The sequence below is a fragment of the Lutzomyia longipalpis genome, chromosome 2 (assembly GCF_024334085.1).
Source record: "Lutzomyia longipalpis isolate SR_M1_2022 chromosome 2, ASM2433408v1".
Taxonomy (NCBI): domain Eukaryota; kingdom Metazoa; phylum Arthropoda; class Insecta; order Diptera; family Psychodidae; genus Lutzomyia; species Lutzomyia longipalpis.
In genome coordinates, this window is record NC_074708.1 from 8,526,024 (window position 1) to 8,544,602 (window position 18,579).

The window sequence follows — 18,579 nt, forward strand, 5'->3', positions numbered from 1 at the left end:
GTATGAGCTCCAGACACGACACCACATCTCCCACGGATACAGCGTGCTCATCTGAGTCTCCGGCTTTTGCGAATGCATCGCACCTCATGTACGATCAGCATAGTTCGGAGGAGGAGCTGGAGGTGATCAATGGACCCGCGGAGGCAGCCAGTAGTCCCACAATCTTTGACGATGACTCCCCCAAGAGGTCTAGTTCGACACTCATTGAGAAGAGAAAGAGATCCTTGGCTCATAGTTCGGATGAGGAGGTAAAATGTTATGATTTGATTATTATTAATTTGGGGAAATTTTATAAAAATGAAAATTCTTTGGGGAATTTGAAGTTTTTTTCTTAATGAATATTTTCTGTTTTCAGGTGAGGAATCTCCTGGAACACGTCCAGGCACCTGTCAATTTTCGCACATCGCCCCCGTTGGAGGCTCTAAAGCCCCAACGTGGCCCCCTTCACTCACTACACGTGCAGCAGCAGCGTGCCACGACACCGCTCGTACTCACTGAGTCTGGACGTGGTATCGAAAGTATTAGGATTTCATGTGATAGTCCCATCGTCCCGATGGATGTTGTCCGTTCGATTAGTCCGCCGGCTAAATTATTTCATTGCGCTGTGTCACCGCGTCGGCGTCCATCTCAGAGGCCACCGAGGCAGCAGAGACTCCATAGGCCCTGTTTGGATTTTGATAAAATGCAACAGGTAAGTTCGTCATAATTATTTTACAAAGAAAAACTTAAATTCTTTTCATTTAAAATAAAAACTTTTCATTTTGCTCTATAAAACCAATTCACGCGGCATTAGAAAGCTCCGATAAAAATATGATTAAGAGGAAGAGAGGTGTGTACATTAAAATGCGACTGTGAAGTGCATAATTTTAATCGGGCACAGTCTGCACAAAATAGTCTGTATTAATTACACTTTATGAAAAAAATCCAATAAATTATTTCGTGTGTGAAAAAAACGCAAGCTTGCAACATATCGGAAAAGAACAAGAAATACAATTTGATCAATTTGCCGATACGATGCGTATTTTCCATTCTTGAAAGCTGAGAAACTGGGTTAGGCTTTCAATTCATGACTAAGAATTAATTTTGCATTGTTTTACCGAGAAGAGGAAAAATCGATAATAATTTCCAATAAATTATATTTCAAGCTGAAAAACGATTTTTTATTAACTAAATTGTTTGACTGATTTTCAATAAAGCATTTATTATTCAGATTTTGCCAATAAAAGATTTTTATTTCAAAAATTTATTATTGAATTTTGGAGAGATTTTTGATTTATTTCATTTTAATAGATTGGTCAAAATATCGCAAGAAATCTTAAAAGAAAGTCCTTTCATGTTATCGAGTGCTGACTGAGAAAAATTCTCAACATAATTTTCCACGTTAAACTTATCTTTAAAAAAAATATTTTTAAGGGAAAAATTAATTAGCCATTTTTTTAAAATAAAATAAAGCTTTTAATTTCCTTCGTGTCAGAGAAAATATTTTATAGGCTCAATTTCTTATATTCCGCGAAAATTTCTACAATTTTCCTAATAATTATTCTATGAATAAGACGTATTCTTGAACTTTATTCTGGAAAGTTCACAAACAAAACAACTTCCCTTTCCATTCTTTTTTTTTGTACAAAAATCTTAATTAACATTTAAATTCCAAAATCGATTTTCACATTAAAATAGGAATTATATGAAGAAAAAAAATTGCATGCATTTTCCGCTTAAGGAAATCGCCGTTGGTTGACGCGCGAGACAAGAGTGGGAAAAGAAACGCTATTTTGTAATTATATTGAATTTCTTTGCGCCGTGAAGAAAGTTTGCATGTCACAGAGAGTCCGGAAGTGTCCTGAATAGCAATTAAAGAGCTTGACGCGCGATGTAAAATACCTGTGGGAGGCTCAAGTACCGCTGTGGAATCGATTTAATGCGGGGCGGGGAGACGCCAAAATGCAAAATACAACCTCTTTAGAACAGCGGGAATAAACGCAAATTAATGGCATTTTAATATTTCTTTCTTTTCTTATTTTTTTTGCAGCTGAAAGCAAGATCAGTGACCGCCTGGAGGCACGACTCGGAGCACAGTGGTGAATTTCCTGTCTTCTGTTGGTGATGAAGTGTCTCCATGGCTTGGGGTATGCCATCGCCGAGGATGCTGACAAATCCCCCGGCTGGTTGAGACTCCACATAGCGGCGCGTGTCATTCAATCGCACATTTACATTACAGAATTATCAGACAATTTTTTTTTTTTGAAAAGGGGCCCTGCGGAGATTTAAGAGTTCAGCAGCAGCGAACGCGTTAACTTGTCTTTTTTGTCTTTTCTCCAAACCTCCCCCAATTAACTTGTGCAATTTTCAAAGATGAAGAAAATAATGAGAGAGAAAGTTTTTGAAGACCCCCATCCCCAAACAAGTCCACACAATATGCAATCTCTCCACCCCCAAAAGGATGTGGGAGATGAATCTTTGTAAAATTCTTATAGAAATCTTATTAAGCAACAAAAATAGCCCTAAGTCACTCACGCAGATCCAAGACTAGGAGTTGGTTTAATGTTGAGAAAATGGAGAGAAAGATAATTGAGATTTTCAAGAGTGATTTAGCTCAATGGATGATTTTTATGTTGAAAAGGAAAATTTTAAATTGTTACTCATGACTCAATGGCTAACACAATATTTTTTTTGTAGGACAGAAGACAATTTATTTTAAAAAAAAATCGCTCATTGAGAGTGAAAGTGGCACACAAGGTATAATTAATAATTGAACTATGAGCTGAATGAATGCTTACCCATAGAAACTGGCAGATCAAGTTTATATTGTCGCAACAAACGAATGCAATTTTCTTTGCAAAAATGCTCAATGCATCTTTGGGAGAAGAAAAAGAAATATTAGGTACATAATAATGCAAAATCTATCGCACAAAGAGATCCAGGGAAAATAATAGTTGAATTAAAAACAAAAAAGTAATGGGATTACGAATATTTTAAAATGTTAAATAAATTAGAGACAAGTTGATGTTGGAAAGAACTTAATAAGTTCTTATATTTGTAATAAAATAATATAGTTACTAACTAATTGTGAGAAATATCTGGGATTGAGTAAAAATCAAGGTTAAAAGGCAAGGAATAAATACCATTTACAATAATTAAAGAAACTAAAGAAAAGATTGAAATTATATTGTTGTTTGCAAGAAACGTTCCCTCTTTAACAATTTAATTCTTTATCATTTTTTGCTCATTTTAATATCTTTATTATTATGTTTAAATTTTGTATAAGGAAGAAAATTATTTAATTTTTTTAACTGAAATCTGTATGTATTTGCAGCAAAGTTAAAGAAAAAGTTAAAAGAAATATTTTGAATCGGATATATCCTTGTAGAAATGTATACGATTTAAACAATCTCATTGCAAAAAAAACGATTTTTTATTAATCTTGTTCTATGCAGAAATTCTTTGGTTATATGTACAATTTTTTTTAATTCTGAGAAAACTCTCAATACACTCTTCTCAAAACTTTATTGCTTTCTGCGAATCATTAAAGCGTTCTCATCATTTTCCTGTCAAAGAATCTTTTAGAAAAATTGTCCAATATTAAATTCTCCAATACAATCCTCACAGGATGTTAATGAAAAGAGAATCATAATAACATTAAATTTCTTGGAATTTTATCTACATACTTTAAAGTGAGTTTATTGAGCTCTCTGTATCATTTACATTTCACCTGATTTCTCGGAAAAAAGTCTTCTGGATTATATTACTTTAAAATTCTATCAGAAGATTTGATTAAAACAAATTTTTCTTTCTAAAATGCTTCAAATTTTTTTTTAAGAGAAGAATTATTTTTATTACAAATTTTATCAAAGGATCAATGAAAAATGGAAAAGCTTTCTTAGCCTATCAATAAAATATTTAAAAGGGCTTCTAAATGCTTAAATGTGTCGTCAAATGAGCATTCTTCTTGAATAAATCAGACGGATAGATAGCAAACCTTCTTAACTAAAATTACAGTATTGCTTAATAAAAAAAAAGAAAATCATTGAGGAAAACAACATTGCTTACGAATTAATAAAAAAAACATCTAATAGGCCTATAATTTTAAAAAGGAGTTTATCTGTTATTATATGGAAAATCTTTTTATTCGAGAGTTCAAATGGGACCCTCGTACTATCGTACTATCGAACTTTAATTAATGAATTAGGGGTTTTCCAATACAAAATCGGATTAATTCCTTTTTCATTGGGAAAAGAATACAGGACTTTTGAACGTATGAATTTGTGCCACTTTTGCATTCTCTGAGCGATGGGATAAAGCGATATAAACTTTAAGTGGAAATCTCTCTTCTAGTCAGAGTCAGGTATTTAAAAGTATAGAATTTAAAAAGGATTGAATGAAAAAATAATTATTTGTGTCATTTTAGCGAATTTCTACGAAAAAAAATGTGAAGAAAATAAAGCATAATATTGCAGGTAGAAATCACAGCTGAATGAGGAAAAGATTTTACAATAAAAAAAAATATAGAAAAATAATAAAATTTGACAATGAATTGCCAACAATTTTAAAATGAGAAAAAACTACAAATTGGAGTAAAATAGTTACAGAGAAACAAGAAATAAAAACAATTGTATAAGGTAGTAAAACCTTTCAAATAGTAAAAAGAAATCAGTGGAAATAAAGAAAAATATGCATTTATCGTGAATGGTGTCCATTTAGATGAAGTTGAAGAACAACAATTTTTGTGGTATAATATTTTGAGGTAGAAAGAGAGAGAAAAGAAAAATCAATTACTGTATAGTAGAAATTATGATGGGAAAAACATGCTAAAATAACGAAAGAGAATTTAGGAATATATTGTGAAGAAGAAGAAAAAATATTAATAATTAATCTTTAACAGATGCGAGAGAGACTGTTTATGAATATTAACAAACAAAATATTTTACACTTCTAAAACAAACATTAAAGAAGTAGAAGAATAACAATTTAGCGTAGATGAAAAATTAAAAAAAAATGAAACGAGTAAATCATAGAATTTCAAAGTGAAAGAAAAAAAATATTGTAAGCATTGTAAAAAATTAATTACGTATTAAGACTACAATTGATTTTATATTCTCAAACAAATTTATTAGTAATTAAATGAGGAAGAAAAATAAATAATGATAAAATTGGTTTTACTGGGATGAAAATTGAAGGAAAAAAATAAATAAAATTGAACTCATACACACAAGAAAAATCAAATGTCTAAAAATGAATATATTTACTACAATATTAAGCAACAAGAAAAACTACAACCTACTGTTTCTATAAAAGAATACTAAATGAAATAAAATTAAAAAAAAACAAGAATAGTTTGATGAAAGATGAGAATTTCAGTGGATAGAAAATCACACAATGATGAAGAATACGTATCTTTGAAAGACACAAAGTGGTATATATAAAATAGGTGTTGTAAATAACGTAGAGATGAAGTTGTTGTAAACTATGGCTTAAATATTTTATATAAATAAGATATCTTTTGTTTAAGAATTAATAAAAAGATGGTAAAATATTCAAACCTAAAATATGCTGTTTTAATTTTTATTTTTATATAGTTTTTATTTTTTATTTTTCATGCATTTTTTGCGAATTTTCAAATTTGGCGCCCTTTTTGGTATATTTTGTTGAAGAGAAAAAGAGATGGATGCATTTCACCGCTATCCGTCTCCTTCACACACTCAGCTTTTCGCAATTTTCTCGCGTTTTCCACCGAATTTTCCGGGGAAATTGTGTTTTTTGTAACCAGGAAGCGACTCCGCGTCGATTGGCATCAAAAATTCCAAAAGTTCGCGAAAATCCATTTCCGGGAAACGAGAGTCGTGTAAAATCCCCAACCGTCAAAATTTCCGCGGGCCCCAATTTCCGCACAGAGCGACTCCCCGAGGGTCCCGGAGCACCCGTAAGTGACCCAGGAGCTCCAAACATGTGTTTTGTGCCCAAAATTTTGGGAAAAACAAGGAAAATCTCATTTTTTGGAAAAACAAAAAAAAAAGTTCGTTAAAGTTCAAATTTTTCCACACACCTACACAAGGTGCCAGAGTGAGAGGAAAGTATTTTCTCATGCCATTTCGTTTTTACACATTTAAGAGATTTCAGAATATTAAGAGAAGGCATGATTGTACTTTTCACCGATAGAGGGAAGAATGGCGCGAAATATAAAATCAACTCGATATTTTTCCTTCTTTTCATTCCTTTTTTTCCGTGCTGTATTGTGGGGATGATGACCTATTTGTCCCTCCTGCCTCCACCCACAGCTAAATTATTTTGTAAATCGTGAGCACGAAGTTTCGCAACATGGCGGCTCAAGAGTGGCTTCCTTTATTGTTTGTCACGTTCCATAAAATCGCATTTCAACACCATAAGCAACTTTGAGAGCGGCTTCCGTATTGATTCCATGGGACCATTGTTGCGAAATAAAGGAAGGATTTGTGCTAAATATGACGAAGGATATCAATATGGGATCATTTTGTGGAGAGGAAATATTAACGGGCAACAAGCGTTTTGGTGTATGTATTGAGTATGAATAACATGACAACATATAGCAAGATAATCTTAGATTACAAGCTTTCACATTGAATAGGTACTTTAACCTACATCCAGATTTGGAGACAGATGAAAGAATTTTTCTAACATATCGAAAGGAATGACTCAAATTCCTTAAATTCGACCCTTTGAAAGAAGGAGAAGTATTCAATAATTTGTAGAATTGTAAGATTTCTTTAAAGTTTAATTTCTTACTAAATTTTTAAACGTTATAAATTTAAAAAATCATTATGTGTAGGGGAGGGCGGGGCTAATAAAGTCACTTAAGGGTTTGGAAAAAGCTTAAAATATCGTATTTCCTATCTAGATAGAACAAAATGATCTGAGAAAGAGTTGTAGGGCAAGAAATATACCAAAGAATTGAGCTATTCATTTCACTTTAACTATTTGGGAAATATGATATTTTGAGCTTTTTCTAAACCCTTAAGTGACTTTTTTAACCCCGCTCTCCCCTATGCTGTTTAACAGTGGAGACGTCAGGTTAAATTATACTTTTATCTAAAGTCTTTCGTACAAAGTTAATCCTTAAACCAAAGAAAAAATCCTTCAGCCATTCCAATTCTGAAAAAAAATCCTGAAAGGACATGGCTCCAAAATTCTGCAATGTTATTCATTGTCACGGGTCCAAACATTTACTTCAATTCTGCATGACTTTTAATTTTTCTGGCGGAGCCATCCGCAAAATGAACAATACCGCCTAGTTAGTGATCCTTTTCTTCAGGTCAAATCATCACTGTATTGTTTGGGGAAGTCAAAATCTCAAAAGAAACACAGAAAGTGACAAACCGAAAGAAAATGAACCACAAAAAGCCCCCGAAAAGAAATTATTTGCAAAGGCGTGAAAAATTTCAATAAATCTTCCCAAATCTTCATTTTCTGTATGTATATGTAGGTACGGGGCCATTGAAAGTCAAGAGATTGGCCATTGTTGTGGGTGAAATATACTATGTGAGAATTGAACTAATTGAGATGTCAACTGGAGGGCGCACACGAGGAAAAAAAAGAGCATTTTACACATTTCAAGGATTGTGATGAAAAATCAACACAAATTCCATGCAAAAATCCCTCAAGGACTTGCCTGGCACTCAAAGTGAATTTCCATTTTTTCACACAAAAATGGTTGAGCCATCAAAAACACCGCGCTGAGGAAATACAGGACCAATTGAGAGTCCTCAATATTTTCCCTATGCGCGCACACCCTAAACTTGCAACCACAGAGAATCGTGCTCAAGATGCAAAATACATTGTTGTCCACTTTTTTTTTATTAACAAAAAAAACATAATTCACCCACAACACAATCATCCCGCACGATTTCCATTGTCTGTGACGATGGTGAAAATGTTTTCCCTCCTCGGGTAAGTTCCGCTTCAGCACCCGGAAACAGATGCTCCATAAAATCCATATGATGATCAAATTGAAGAAAATTCAAGTGGATAAGCGTGTCCTTTTGTTTGATGCTCAATCTTGATTTTTTTGTTGGTTTTGTTGTGGGTGATAATGCTTTTCTCTGAGAGAATTTATCTGTAAGGAAATCATTTTTGAATGATATCCCTCCTGATTTTCACCCTAAATATTAAAATCTTCTTCTTACCCCAAACCTATCCTCTCTAATAAATCCCCCAATTTTTTTTTGAAATATTTATATTTTTTTCGGCTAATAAACATGGAGATAGCATGATGGAAGAAGGGGAAAAGCTTCTTTTCGATCATTTATTGCTAAAATTGAATTTTATTCTTTTGATATCATTTTTACAATCTACAAAAGTTCTTCTGTTGAAAAGATGTGACCCATTGAATTGCGATTGGTGAATTCTTTTATAATTGCGGCCATCAGGTGTTGATGCACGCATGATAAATAGGTGTTTGCACACAGGAGCCCCAAGTGTGAGGAGATGTTACACAATTGAGACATCCTCTATTGAACACATCATTTCCAATGATGTTACCATTTTTTTTCTCCCCCAAAGAGGTGGAGGACATCTGCGTCTCAAGACTTGATATGCCTTTTGTGTTGCGAGAGGTGAGAGTACCCGAAAAAAAAGAAAAAGAATTGAGTAGCAAAAGAGGCGCCCCAACTGAGCCAACTCCTCTATACTTTATACTTATTACATTCGTTAATTTTAATTCTCTTTGCTCGTAAAGAAAAGAAGTGTTGTATTGTTGCACATTGAGGGAGATGGAATATATTTAATATTAATTTCTATTGTTCCTCATCGCAGGGTGTACGGAATTCGATGAAATGTGTCGAATTTGAAAGATATTTTCACTCCATTCTCCCGCTTTGGCACACGGTTGTATCGCATCGATCGTGCCTGCTCTCTTGGCCACTTCAATAGGTCGCCATGGGTAGGTGCAGAAAAAAAAGGTGTGATCTTCAAATTGACCGTTTCAATTTATACATATACATGGGTTATAAAACATAATTAGCTCTGGGCGGGCATTCGCCTGGTATCAGTTAGATAATTTGGTGATGCGGAGAAAACTATGGAGGTGCTTTTCATCAAACTTTTATTGCTAGATGTCCAATTAAAATATCTCTTCGGCACTTCTAACACGCACTCCATGCCCTTTTAAATTTGATGGTGTTTTTCACGCACACAAAAAATATTTATAGATCCACCATCTGTTTATCCCGGTGGGATCTTTTTGATTTCTTTCTGATCTCTCCAATCTTCCTGTAAACTCGCAAAATTCCTGGAATTTTTGCTTTTTTCCATCACAAAAAAAATCTTCAAGATTGAACTTTGAGAGCATTCTGTTTATAAAACATTTCACCAATTTTGAGATCTTTTCTGGTGGATTAACTTTTCATTCTTTTTATCTGCAGATTTTGCCTCACCGCATGAAGAAATTTTTTGTGGAGATATTGAAATTGGGTGAGTAAAACAAATTGTTTGAGAAGGATTTTCTCGGTTGATTATTTTGGTTAATTTTCTGTAAATATTTATTTATTCTTTATTTTGCTTCTAATACACTCTGAAAAATTGTTTGGAAAATTCAGAAAATTCATCTTAAAATTATTCTAAAAAATAAATTTTATTTTTATTAAAAAAGAGGGAAACTTTAAAAAAATTTTTCTAATAATATTTTTCAATTTCTCAGAATTTTCCTTGAAATTTTCGAGACTTCCTGCTTCGAAGGCTCAGAAGAGTGTACACCGCATGTTGTTTATTAGACAATTTGATGAAACAACTCAACTTGATGCGACTGTAAACGATTTCTTTTGAAAACTCTTTGGTCATTTGCCTCTTTGATTTACAACATTAAACACTTTTTTTCCACCCCAAACGTGGTGTTATGTAAACGAAATCACGCAACTGATGATTTATTTTCCTTCCGAGTCGTCGAAAAAAAATCAAGATCACAGAAATTTTTCATCCTAAAGAGCTTTCTGTCTTCCCATAGCGCGTTTGATTCCTTTGAGAAAAGTATAAGGCGTGCGTTGGGAAAAGCAGGTGCTAAACTTCCCATTTGCCCCATTGTTGGTCAGCAACGCCAGCAAGGAGACTACACAGATGATCTTGTCCCAATCATCTATTGTCCCTCTGTCGGCACATGCTAACGTGCTACTGTGATTTTTCCCAGTGTCCCTGGTGCGGGGGTGTGGATGTAGCAAAAAAGGGAACTTTTGTGGTTGGCCGACGCAAATAAATTCCACGGAAGACTATGCAATTCCGGAAAATAAATGCTCATATACATGGCTTTTGATGTTGTGCCCCTTAGCCCAATGGGGGACACAAAGTCCGGAGGCGACAAATGAATTCAGAGTCACACCTCCTGCTAAGCGAGCTATAATGTCAAAATTTCCTCTCCTGCCGCTATTGTCCTGAAAATGGTTTAGTTGAAAAATAAAGGAGCACAGACTCTCCTGTGCCAGGGAGATGAATTCATTAGTACCTTTGTTGATTAGATGTATCACTGTTTTGTGCACTTTTTATGCCTTTTCTGCTGTCGCGGATGTTTTGTGGATGTCCCTTTGACTTACGAGCCCCATGATCGATGTCCTTTGTTTGCAAAATGCTTTCAAAATAGTCCTCTCGCCCCTGGAATTCCTTTTTATCTCTCAAAGTGACGGTTTTCTTTACAACGGATGCAAATTTGAATTTTTAAATTGTCCAGAAATTCAATTCAACGCAGAACCTGCGTTCTTTTCTCTAAATTCTGCCATTCCTGACCACGTGATGTCCACAAAAAAAAACTTATCCATCAAATGTTTAACAAAACTTTTCGCATATTGATCTCAATCGCACACTGCTCTAACAGAGCTGCAAAATATTGATTTAACTCTCCCCAAATGAATTTCGATGCATTCTTTTCAAAAAAAAATCAACGTTAAAAAAATCCTTTATTATATTTCTGTGCACAATCGCAATGAAAAGACTCAAAAATGGGATCAATTTCAGTTGATCAACTCACATGTAATTGTCCACCGAATGACTTTTGATTTTGTAGTTTTTATTTTTTATTTTCTTTTTGTCTGCAAATTGTTTGGCCACTGGAGTGAGTCTGGAGGAAACAATATACGTACTCACATTGAAGGGTAATCGATTGGAATTTCATTGCACACAATCATGCCGTTTGAGATGCGATAAAAAGTGGCGTGCACGATGGAAAAAAAAAGTTTGCCAATTGATGTTTAAAATGTGAGAATTTTAGGGAAATTTTTGAGAAGACAATGGGGTGGTTGAAGGGAAAATATAACGCCCTGGGGGTGGCTTTACTCGGTCTACCCATTGACGTAGAATCTGTGCACCTTTTTCCGCTAATTCTTTCACAAAAAAAAAACTTAACGACTTAAGCATAATAAAGCACTTAATGGCTGATTTTTAAATCAAATAAAAATTTAAAATTTTATATTTGAGAACAACCTCTTGCCGAAAACTCACAGAGAAAAAGTGCCAGGATATAAACAGAATATTGTGCAATTATATTTTCAGAGCGATGAAACCGCCTTGAGGCACTCTATTAATGCTCTGTTGTGCACTTTTCGTCGCAAAACAATTTTAACGCGTTTGAAAAAGGTCTGTCAGCATTGCGGGGGAAGGAGGTGGATGAGTTTAATTGCTTCAATTGCTGAAAAACACGCTCATATTTTCCGCGACAGACCCATGCAATATTTTCCATTTCCTCCTGTGGTTGGTAAAACTCCCTAAATTTGTTATTATTTCTCACTATATGTTACAAAACGTATTACATATTTCCCCCAAGTTCCAGAATGATGCTATACCTACAAAAAAAAGTGCTCCTTCTGTGCTGAAAATGATCCAAATCAGCAAGAATTGTGAATCCTGCCGGGAGGAGAATAAAGATGTCATGCAAAGTCCTGCAAAAGGCATCAAAAATAGAAAGTTTCTGTGGCGTTTTGTTGGATTTCCTGTGATTTTTTCAGTGTTCTGTTGACTGGGATTTTTTTCCTTCTCCCGGAGAGTCTCTTCTGTCTCAAAGGATATTTAGAAACAGAGCGTCTGTTGTCTCCTCTTTTCGCTCTTTACGATTTATGTTGCAAAAGTGTCAGTTGTTCATCATCATCACATCTCTCTTCAGTGAACTTCTGAGGACTTGCTTGGGTTTCTTTTCTTCCTCTTTGGTTTTTTGATTAGGGCATGAAAATTTGTAAAATTTCAAAAGCATTCTTTTCAATAAAATTAGAATTGAGACGGAAGTTTTAAAAAATATTATTAGATAGTTATTAATTGCATAAATAATGACCCTGCTTCCGGACTATGCTGGCCATGTTGGCCACCCTGTAGTATTCCCCAAAACTTTTCACTCGAAATTTTCATTTCGTAATTTTCACGAAACTTTCACACCTCAATCCCAAATAGATTTCTTACAATGTTTATCTCGATTTCTTTGGAGTTTTTCTGCAAAAAAAAACTCTTGTTTATTTACTGTTCATGTCAATTTTGAGTGGAATGATCCAGCGGGGTATTTTAAACACAAAATTGCCTTGTTTTCACTGAAATTGATACTTTGTGGCGGTTTAAAAAATATTTGAGAAAACAATTTCTTCACTTTCACGCAACATTGCTAAAGGAGAGAGAAAAAAGTCGACTCATTTGCCCATCATCTCCCCCTATGATTTCTATGTGATGATGATGATGAATTTGGATACTTTTCGCCTCAATCTCGTCACAAATTGAGGCAATGAATGGGGTTAATTGTTTTATGCTGATGCAGAGGAAAATCTTCACACATTTGGAAGTGTTTAAAATCTCAACATTGCGCTCTTCTCGTGAAATTTGAGAATCTCTCTGAAAAATTTTGGAGAAATTAATTTGAAGAGTGTTGTATGTATTGGAATTAATTTAATAAATTTTTTTTCTGGATTTTGCAGAACTCTCCTGGATGGATTTTCTTGGGAATCACTCATTCTTGCTGAGAGAACAGCAAAAATAAGGAAACTCCTTGCGAGTGCAAGAAGTGACATTCCTGACTGTTTTCAGCATTTTTTGTGGGAGTCTTTTGTCCACTGCCCAAATGTTGCAACTCTATGTGAATAATGACCAAGATGAATGGGTGGACGGAATAAAATTTACAACATGTTTACACGGTTTTTTTAGTCTTTCTATACTCAAGCATTGCAGTTCATTAGGATGCCACTAAAAGTTTTATCGTTTTATTGGGGCCCTGTAAATCAATGCAGGAGTTTTTTCTTCACATCGTGTTTTGTTGTTTGCTAAAAATGGACACTGGGGTGGTTAGAAAAGCCCTAGGAAAACGCAGCAGTGCGTCAATGGAAAAGTCTGGTGGCATATGGTGTGCAGACATGGAATTAGTTTGCCTTTTATTCCTTTAAAAAAATTCTTCTTTTTTATACTTTGCTTTTGAATTCCAAAAATTCTATTTTGTCCATTGAAATTTTGTCACAATTCTACAATATATTTTCAACATATAAATTTTGCATTTACGATGTTTTTTTTATGTTGTCAAAAAGGTGAAAATATTCTGCTTAATGGGATTCTTCACAATGAAAAAGGAATTTTATTGCAAAGTTATGAAATAAAATAAGATGTCACAAAATTCTTTTTAAATTGATTGATTTATTAATTTTTATTAGGTAGATTTTTTTAGCAACTTCCTTTTAAAATACTGAATTTTAATTCTTTTTTCCATTATCTTCCTTTCTCTGGGATACCTAGTTGACTAATTTCCTCCTCACAATTTTGTAACCTTTTAGCAACATTTCTACTTCTAGTTTCATGTTAAATAGGCACCATAGGCAGCATAAAAGAATAAAGAGGTTCATGGACGAAATTGATGAATAGATTTTGTATTATGTATAAAAGAGATGATGCAATAAAATCCTTTCTCACTCTCGTTACAAATTGAAAGACTTTTCAACAAAGGCACCCCCAAAAAAATCCGGTGGGAAACACCTGATCCCATCCTTTCATCACAATTCCCACCTTCAGTCGCGCATTATTCACATTTTTTGGATATTCATCGGGGCAGGGTCTGTAGAAGCATCGCCGTTACAACAATATTTTGTCTCGGAATTTTTCGCTTAATACATTTATAACGACTCCTATCGCCATAAACAGCCACATAAAAATATTATTTTCCTTTTGGCATTTTTATAAAACATGCCTTTTATATTCTCGCGCCATAAAAAGCATATTTTTTGTGAATAGTGCGACTCTGTTTTATTATTTCATCGCCACAATTCATTCTCTTTGCATTTTAGTTAGCTATGGTCAGAAGAATTGGTCTGCTGTGGGGCGGAGAAAAAAAATCATTGTAACAATTAACCCGGATATAGTTTAGTTTTGAGCAAAAGGAGACAATGTGCACAATTCTTTTTTTTTTCTCAAGTGATCCGGAAAAATACAATAAAAATAAATCATAAAAATCTAAGGGTTTCTCATGTGGATGCTACAACGATGACCCCTTATTGATTTAGCCGCATAACAACGCATCCCCAGGAAAAGCAACACTATTCAACATAAATATAATCAACAAATTAATGCCATAACACTGAATGGATATTTTCAATTAAAAAACCATATTATTTGGACAGAACCCGTATGTCCGCTCTTCAATTCATCTGGCCCTCCAACTCATCATTTTTCTGCCAAACTCTCTCTCTATACTTTTGAGATGATTAAGAGAATTTTTGTCACTAACACCCGAGGGTTAAGCTGCTGGATGTACTCCCTAAGATATTTTGTTAACACGTTGACTTCCATTGAACGTGGATATTTTTTTTAAATAAGAGAAATTTATAAGAATGACAAAATTTATATTAAAATTTATCATAAAGATAATAAACAAGACAAATAGTTTATTGTGCCAAACTTGAGAGTGAATAGAGTGAAAATATTTCAGTGATGAACGTGTTAAATTTTCCCTTTAGTTTCCTTGTTTCACAAAACCATAAACAAATTTAAATTCATCGTAATGCTTTGTAATTTATTCAGCTTCTGAGAGAATAATTACATAATTATCAACTCCCGGGGTCATGGCGCGCTGGTATTAAATGAGGGGCCAGAAGGGAAGAAAATTTTACCCTCGTTGCTTCTTTTTTACTAACAATAAGTGCGTGCGCTTTTCACTGGACAGCAATGAGTAGAAGAAAAATATTTTAATGGACCCGCATTGAATTTACCGCAGAATCTTCACAATTTTGTGGTCATTCCTCATACAGTGTTGAGTCACTCAATTGATCCCCAACGACATTACACATTTCACTAAATTATGTTAGAGAAAGTATAAACGCATCTAAACTGAATTATGTTTTGTGGTGATGCTCATCAAATGAATTTTAAGCTGTGTGATTATCCTTTATTTAGTGGCGGTTCCACTGTCTTGTTTGTAGACTTGCATTGTTGTGGTATAATGCAATAATATTATATCAAACGTGCTGTGAAATCTCTTCTCATCGCGAACGTGTGCTTTGGCGAGAAAATCTCCCATTTCGGCAGGAAGAAGGGAGATATGGGTAAGGATAAATAAATTGTTGATTGAATGGTTGAGAATCACCACTCGATTGTTTTCAACGCACCATCATGCGTGGAGCTACATCAAGATGCCAAAAATATCACTGGAGAACCCTCCAATGATTCCGGGGATGAGGGTGTTATGAAAATAAATTGAGGGTGCGAGCACGTGTTGGGATGTGAAGTGGTAGTGGATGGCACGAAGTATGCACACCGGGAAGTATTTGTGATGTATCTAATGATCCCAATTTGACCCATAAGGATTATAAGGAGGGGAATCAAAGTGACAACACGTGACGCAGGATGGTGCCAAAAAAAACCCATGAAGTGTTAACGACTATTTTTGCAACATTTCCGCTTTTTTCTTCTCATTAAACGCATTTTTTTCTCCTCCTTCCTTGGTGATCATTAAAAACAGAGGTCATGTGCCGATGTGGACGATAATTGTCACATTTCTCAAGAGAAGGGATTTTTTTTTAACAAAACTAAATTTCCATCCTCTGCAACTAACTCAACATTAATGCTTGTTAATCCCACTAAATTACATTTCCATTTGTTTATCGGTAACAGTTTGTAATTCTTTTGCTTCATCTAAAGCCCTCTTAAAGACCTCCGTTTTGGGAAGAAAAGAAATCCGCAGTGTGGTTTCTTTCAATTAGATAATCCTCCAGAAATTTCTCCATGTGATATCTGTCACCAATATTTTGTCCTAAATGTGGCATTTTTTTTTCCCTGCTCCCACATTCAAACAGAAGCACACAAATTTATGAGTGGGATTCATTCTTCGAGATCACTAATTTCCTTATGGAAGAAATATTTTTTCAAAGAGATTTATTATTTTTTATTGGTCACAAAATATTTCTGGTTCACTGTTTGTTGATGAAGAACAAATGGAATGTAAATTGTACGGAAATATTGCTAAAAAAAAATCTTCCAAGTTTGATAATATTTAGTCAAGGTTTCCTTGTAAATTAATTAAAAATTTCGCTAAAAGACAATCTTAAAATTCTGTGTTATCCATTTAATATAAATTTTAACAGCAACCTCATAATATTTTGAATTACAACGTCTAATTATTTTTTTTAGCAATAAAAGCAATAAAATGATTTACAATCCTTGAACTTTATTAAGAAGAATTTTAAATTAAATTGCTTCACAGCGCTCCTAGCTCTTAAGAAAAGAAATTGTGCTCTGGCTCTCCCTGCCTTCCACAGCGCGGGAATGACTCTGTGGAATATTTAGTGAAGAAATTGTGGCAATTGAATTAGTAGATGGGGCAAAGAAATAATCAAATTTGAGTGCCTCTATTGGACTCACAACGCCATGAGGTTAAATATTGTGACTCTCTCTGTCCAGAGACGAAATAGAAAATTATCCGGAGAAAAATTCAGCGATCCGGGAGTATTGTTGGGCTAATGTGGGATAGAAAATCCAAGGCTGGGGTGTCTCGTAATGACCACAGAAAGACACCAATCAGTAGTACCACACAGAAGATATTTTTGTGGAAAACCCCAAGCGCGCTGCCCTATTCAATTGCAATAGTTACAAAATCGTTATTACTTTATGAGTTTCTTGCACACTGACCTTGTTTCTTCTCCCTTTTAAGGACCGAGAAATTTGCCAAAAAAGGCCCTCCACCGAGACGCAATTCCTCGAATGTCCTTGTCCCACGTGGAGCTACATGCAACAGAAGAAAGGTAATTCTCGGGGTACATTGCACAGTTTTATGGAAAAGTTTTGCCCATCGTGGTTTGACTTTCTTACATTTGTGCTTGTAAAACTTTATCAGGGAATTCTAACGAACATGGGTTCTGTAGTGTAGACTAAGGGTGTAGCTAAAAGTTTGTACAAAATATTTACCACCCATAAGATGGGCCTGCATAATTATTGAGGTAACTTTTATGGACCACAATAAAGTCATAATTTCTTCCAAGCAATGTCTCTATGGCCATATTTACAGCTTGATTGGGGTCGTGAGCCTCACATTCCAGAAGCTACCATTGGAACGCGATGGTTCTCTTTTCAACTTCACGCAATTCGTGTGTCGAGAAATATATATTTGCAAAAAAGGAAAAATGAAGAAAGACTTTACTGCCCAGTAGCAATTGCGATAAAATATCCACTTTACGACAATTAATTTGAGGATTATTTTGTACATTAAAATTTTCCATGCAGATGAATCAATATTGGTTTGGACTAATTGGCAAGGAAGAGTCCTTTTTGGTGTTGGGCAAAAAGGAAAATATTTTTATTTATGGTGGCGAAACAAGTCCCAGTGCGACTAATATGAGGAGCCAACAAATCAAATTGAATATCTCAAGTTTCATCAACCCCTAAGTTTACGATTCCCTCGTTGCCCAGCACGCTACAAGGATAGCAAGGATGCTTCTATTTTTATTTCAAATCTCAATTTTCTCAACAGAACGCACATAGGGATCACAGGGGTGGATGGGTAAGCGGGTGTGTGGGTTCTGTGGTCAAATTTCTCTTCTTACTATTTATTCATGTGAGCAACATTAAAATAATGAGACTAAGGGTGTCCGATATCCCTTCGGATATTTTTTTTCCCAATCCCGCACACCCCACAATGCGCTCGTTGTTTTCATAGCTAAAATTGCACACAGTCTTTATCACAGCAAGAGACCACATCGCATGTTCAACATGAGACTTAGAACAGCTCAATTGATCCGACATGGGTCTTTTGTTGTAGTCCAACATCGAATTCAAAACATATAATTTCGGGAGTAGAAAGGAATTTTTTTCTGGGTGAGAAAAAAGCGACTTTTCGGTAAATCAAACAAATTCCTCGTATATTGGAAATTCTATACATGCCCAATTATGATGTTCTTCTCGGTCCAAAAGAAAATTTATTGGAAATACTGTCATCACTCAAAGACATTTTGAGTTATGCGAGGCGGAGAAATTACAAGATAAAAAACATATCGGTGTTAATTTATTCAAAATATCCTGCAGAGCAGCCCAGCTCTGTGACCCCTAACAAAAATTTACCAATACTATAATCAAATCAAATGATATAACAACATTATCAGCATGATTTCTAATCTATGTATTTACTTG

General features: G+C 34.5%; 1 protein-coding gene across 6 annotated transcripts in view; it reads left to right on the forward strand.

Moving 5' to 3' along the window:
* Positions 1-5,543, forward strand: part of LOC129789107 (uncharacterized) — a 29,167-nt gene extending 23,624 nt beyond the window's left edge. For all 6 annotated transcript variants that reach the window (XM_055825751.1, XM_055825748.1, XM_055825749.1 and 3 more), the window contains 3 exons: positions 1-248; positions 356-691; positions 2,030-5,543. In XM_055825751.1, coding sequence (XP_055681726.1) covers positions 1-248; positions 356-691; positions 2,030-2,104 — 659 coding nt within the window. In that variant the 3' untranslated portion in view covers positions 2,105-5,543. The remainder of the gene's footprint in view (positions 249-355; positions 692-2,029) is intronic.
* Positions 5,544-18,579: the final 13,036 nt, after the last annotated feature.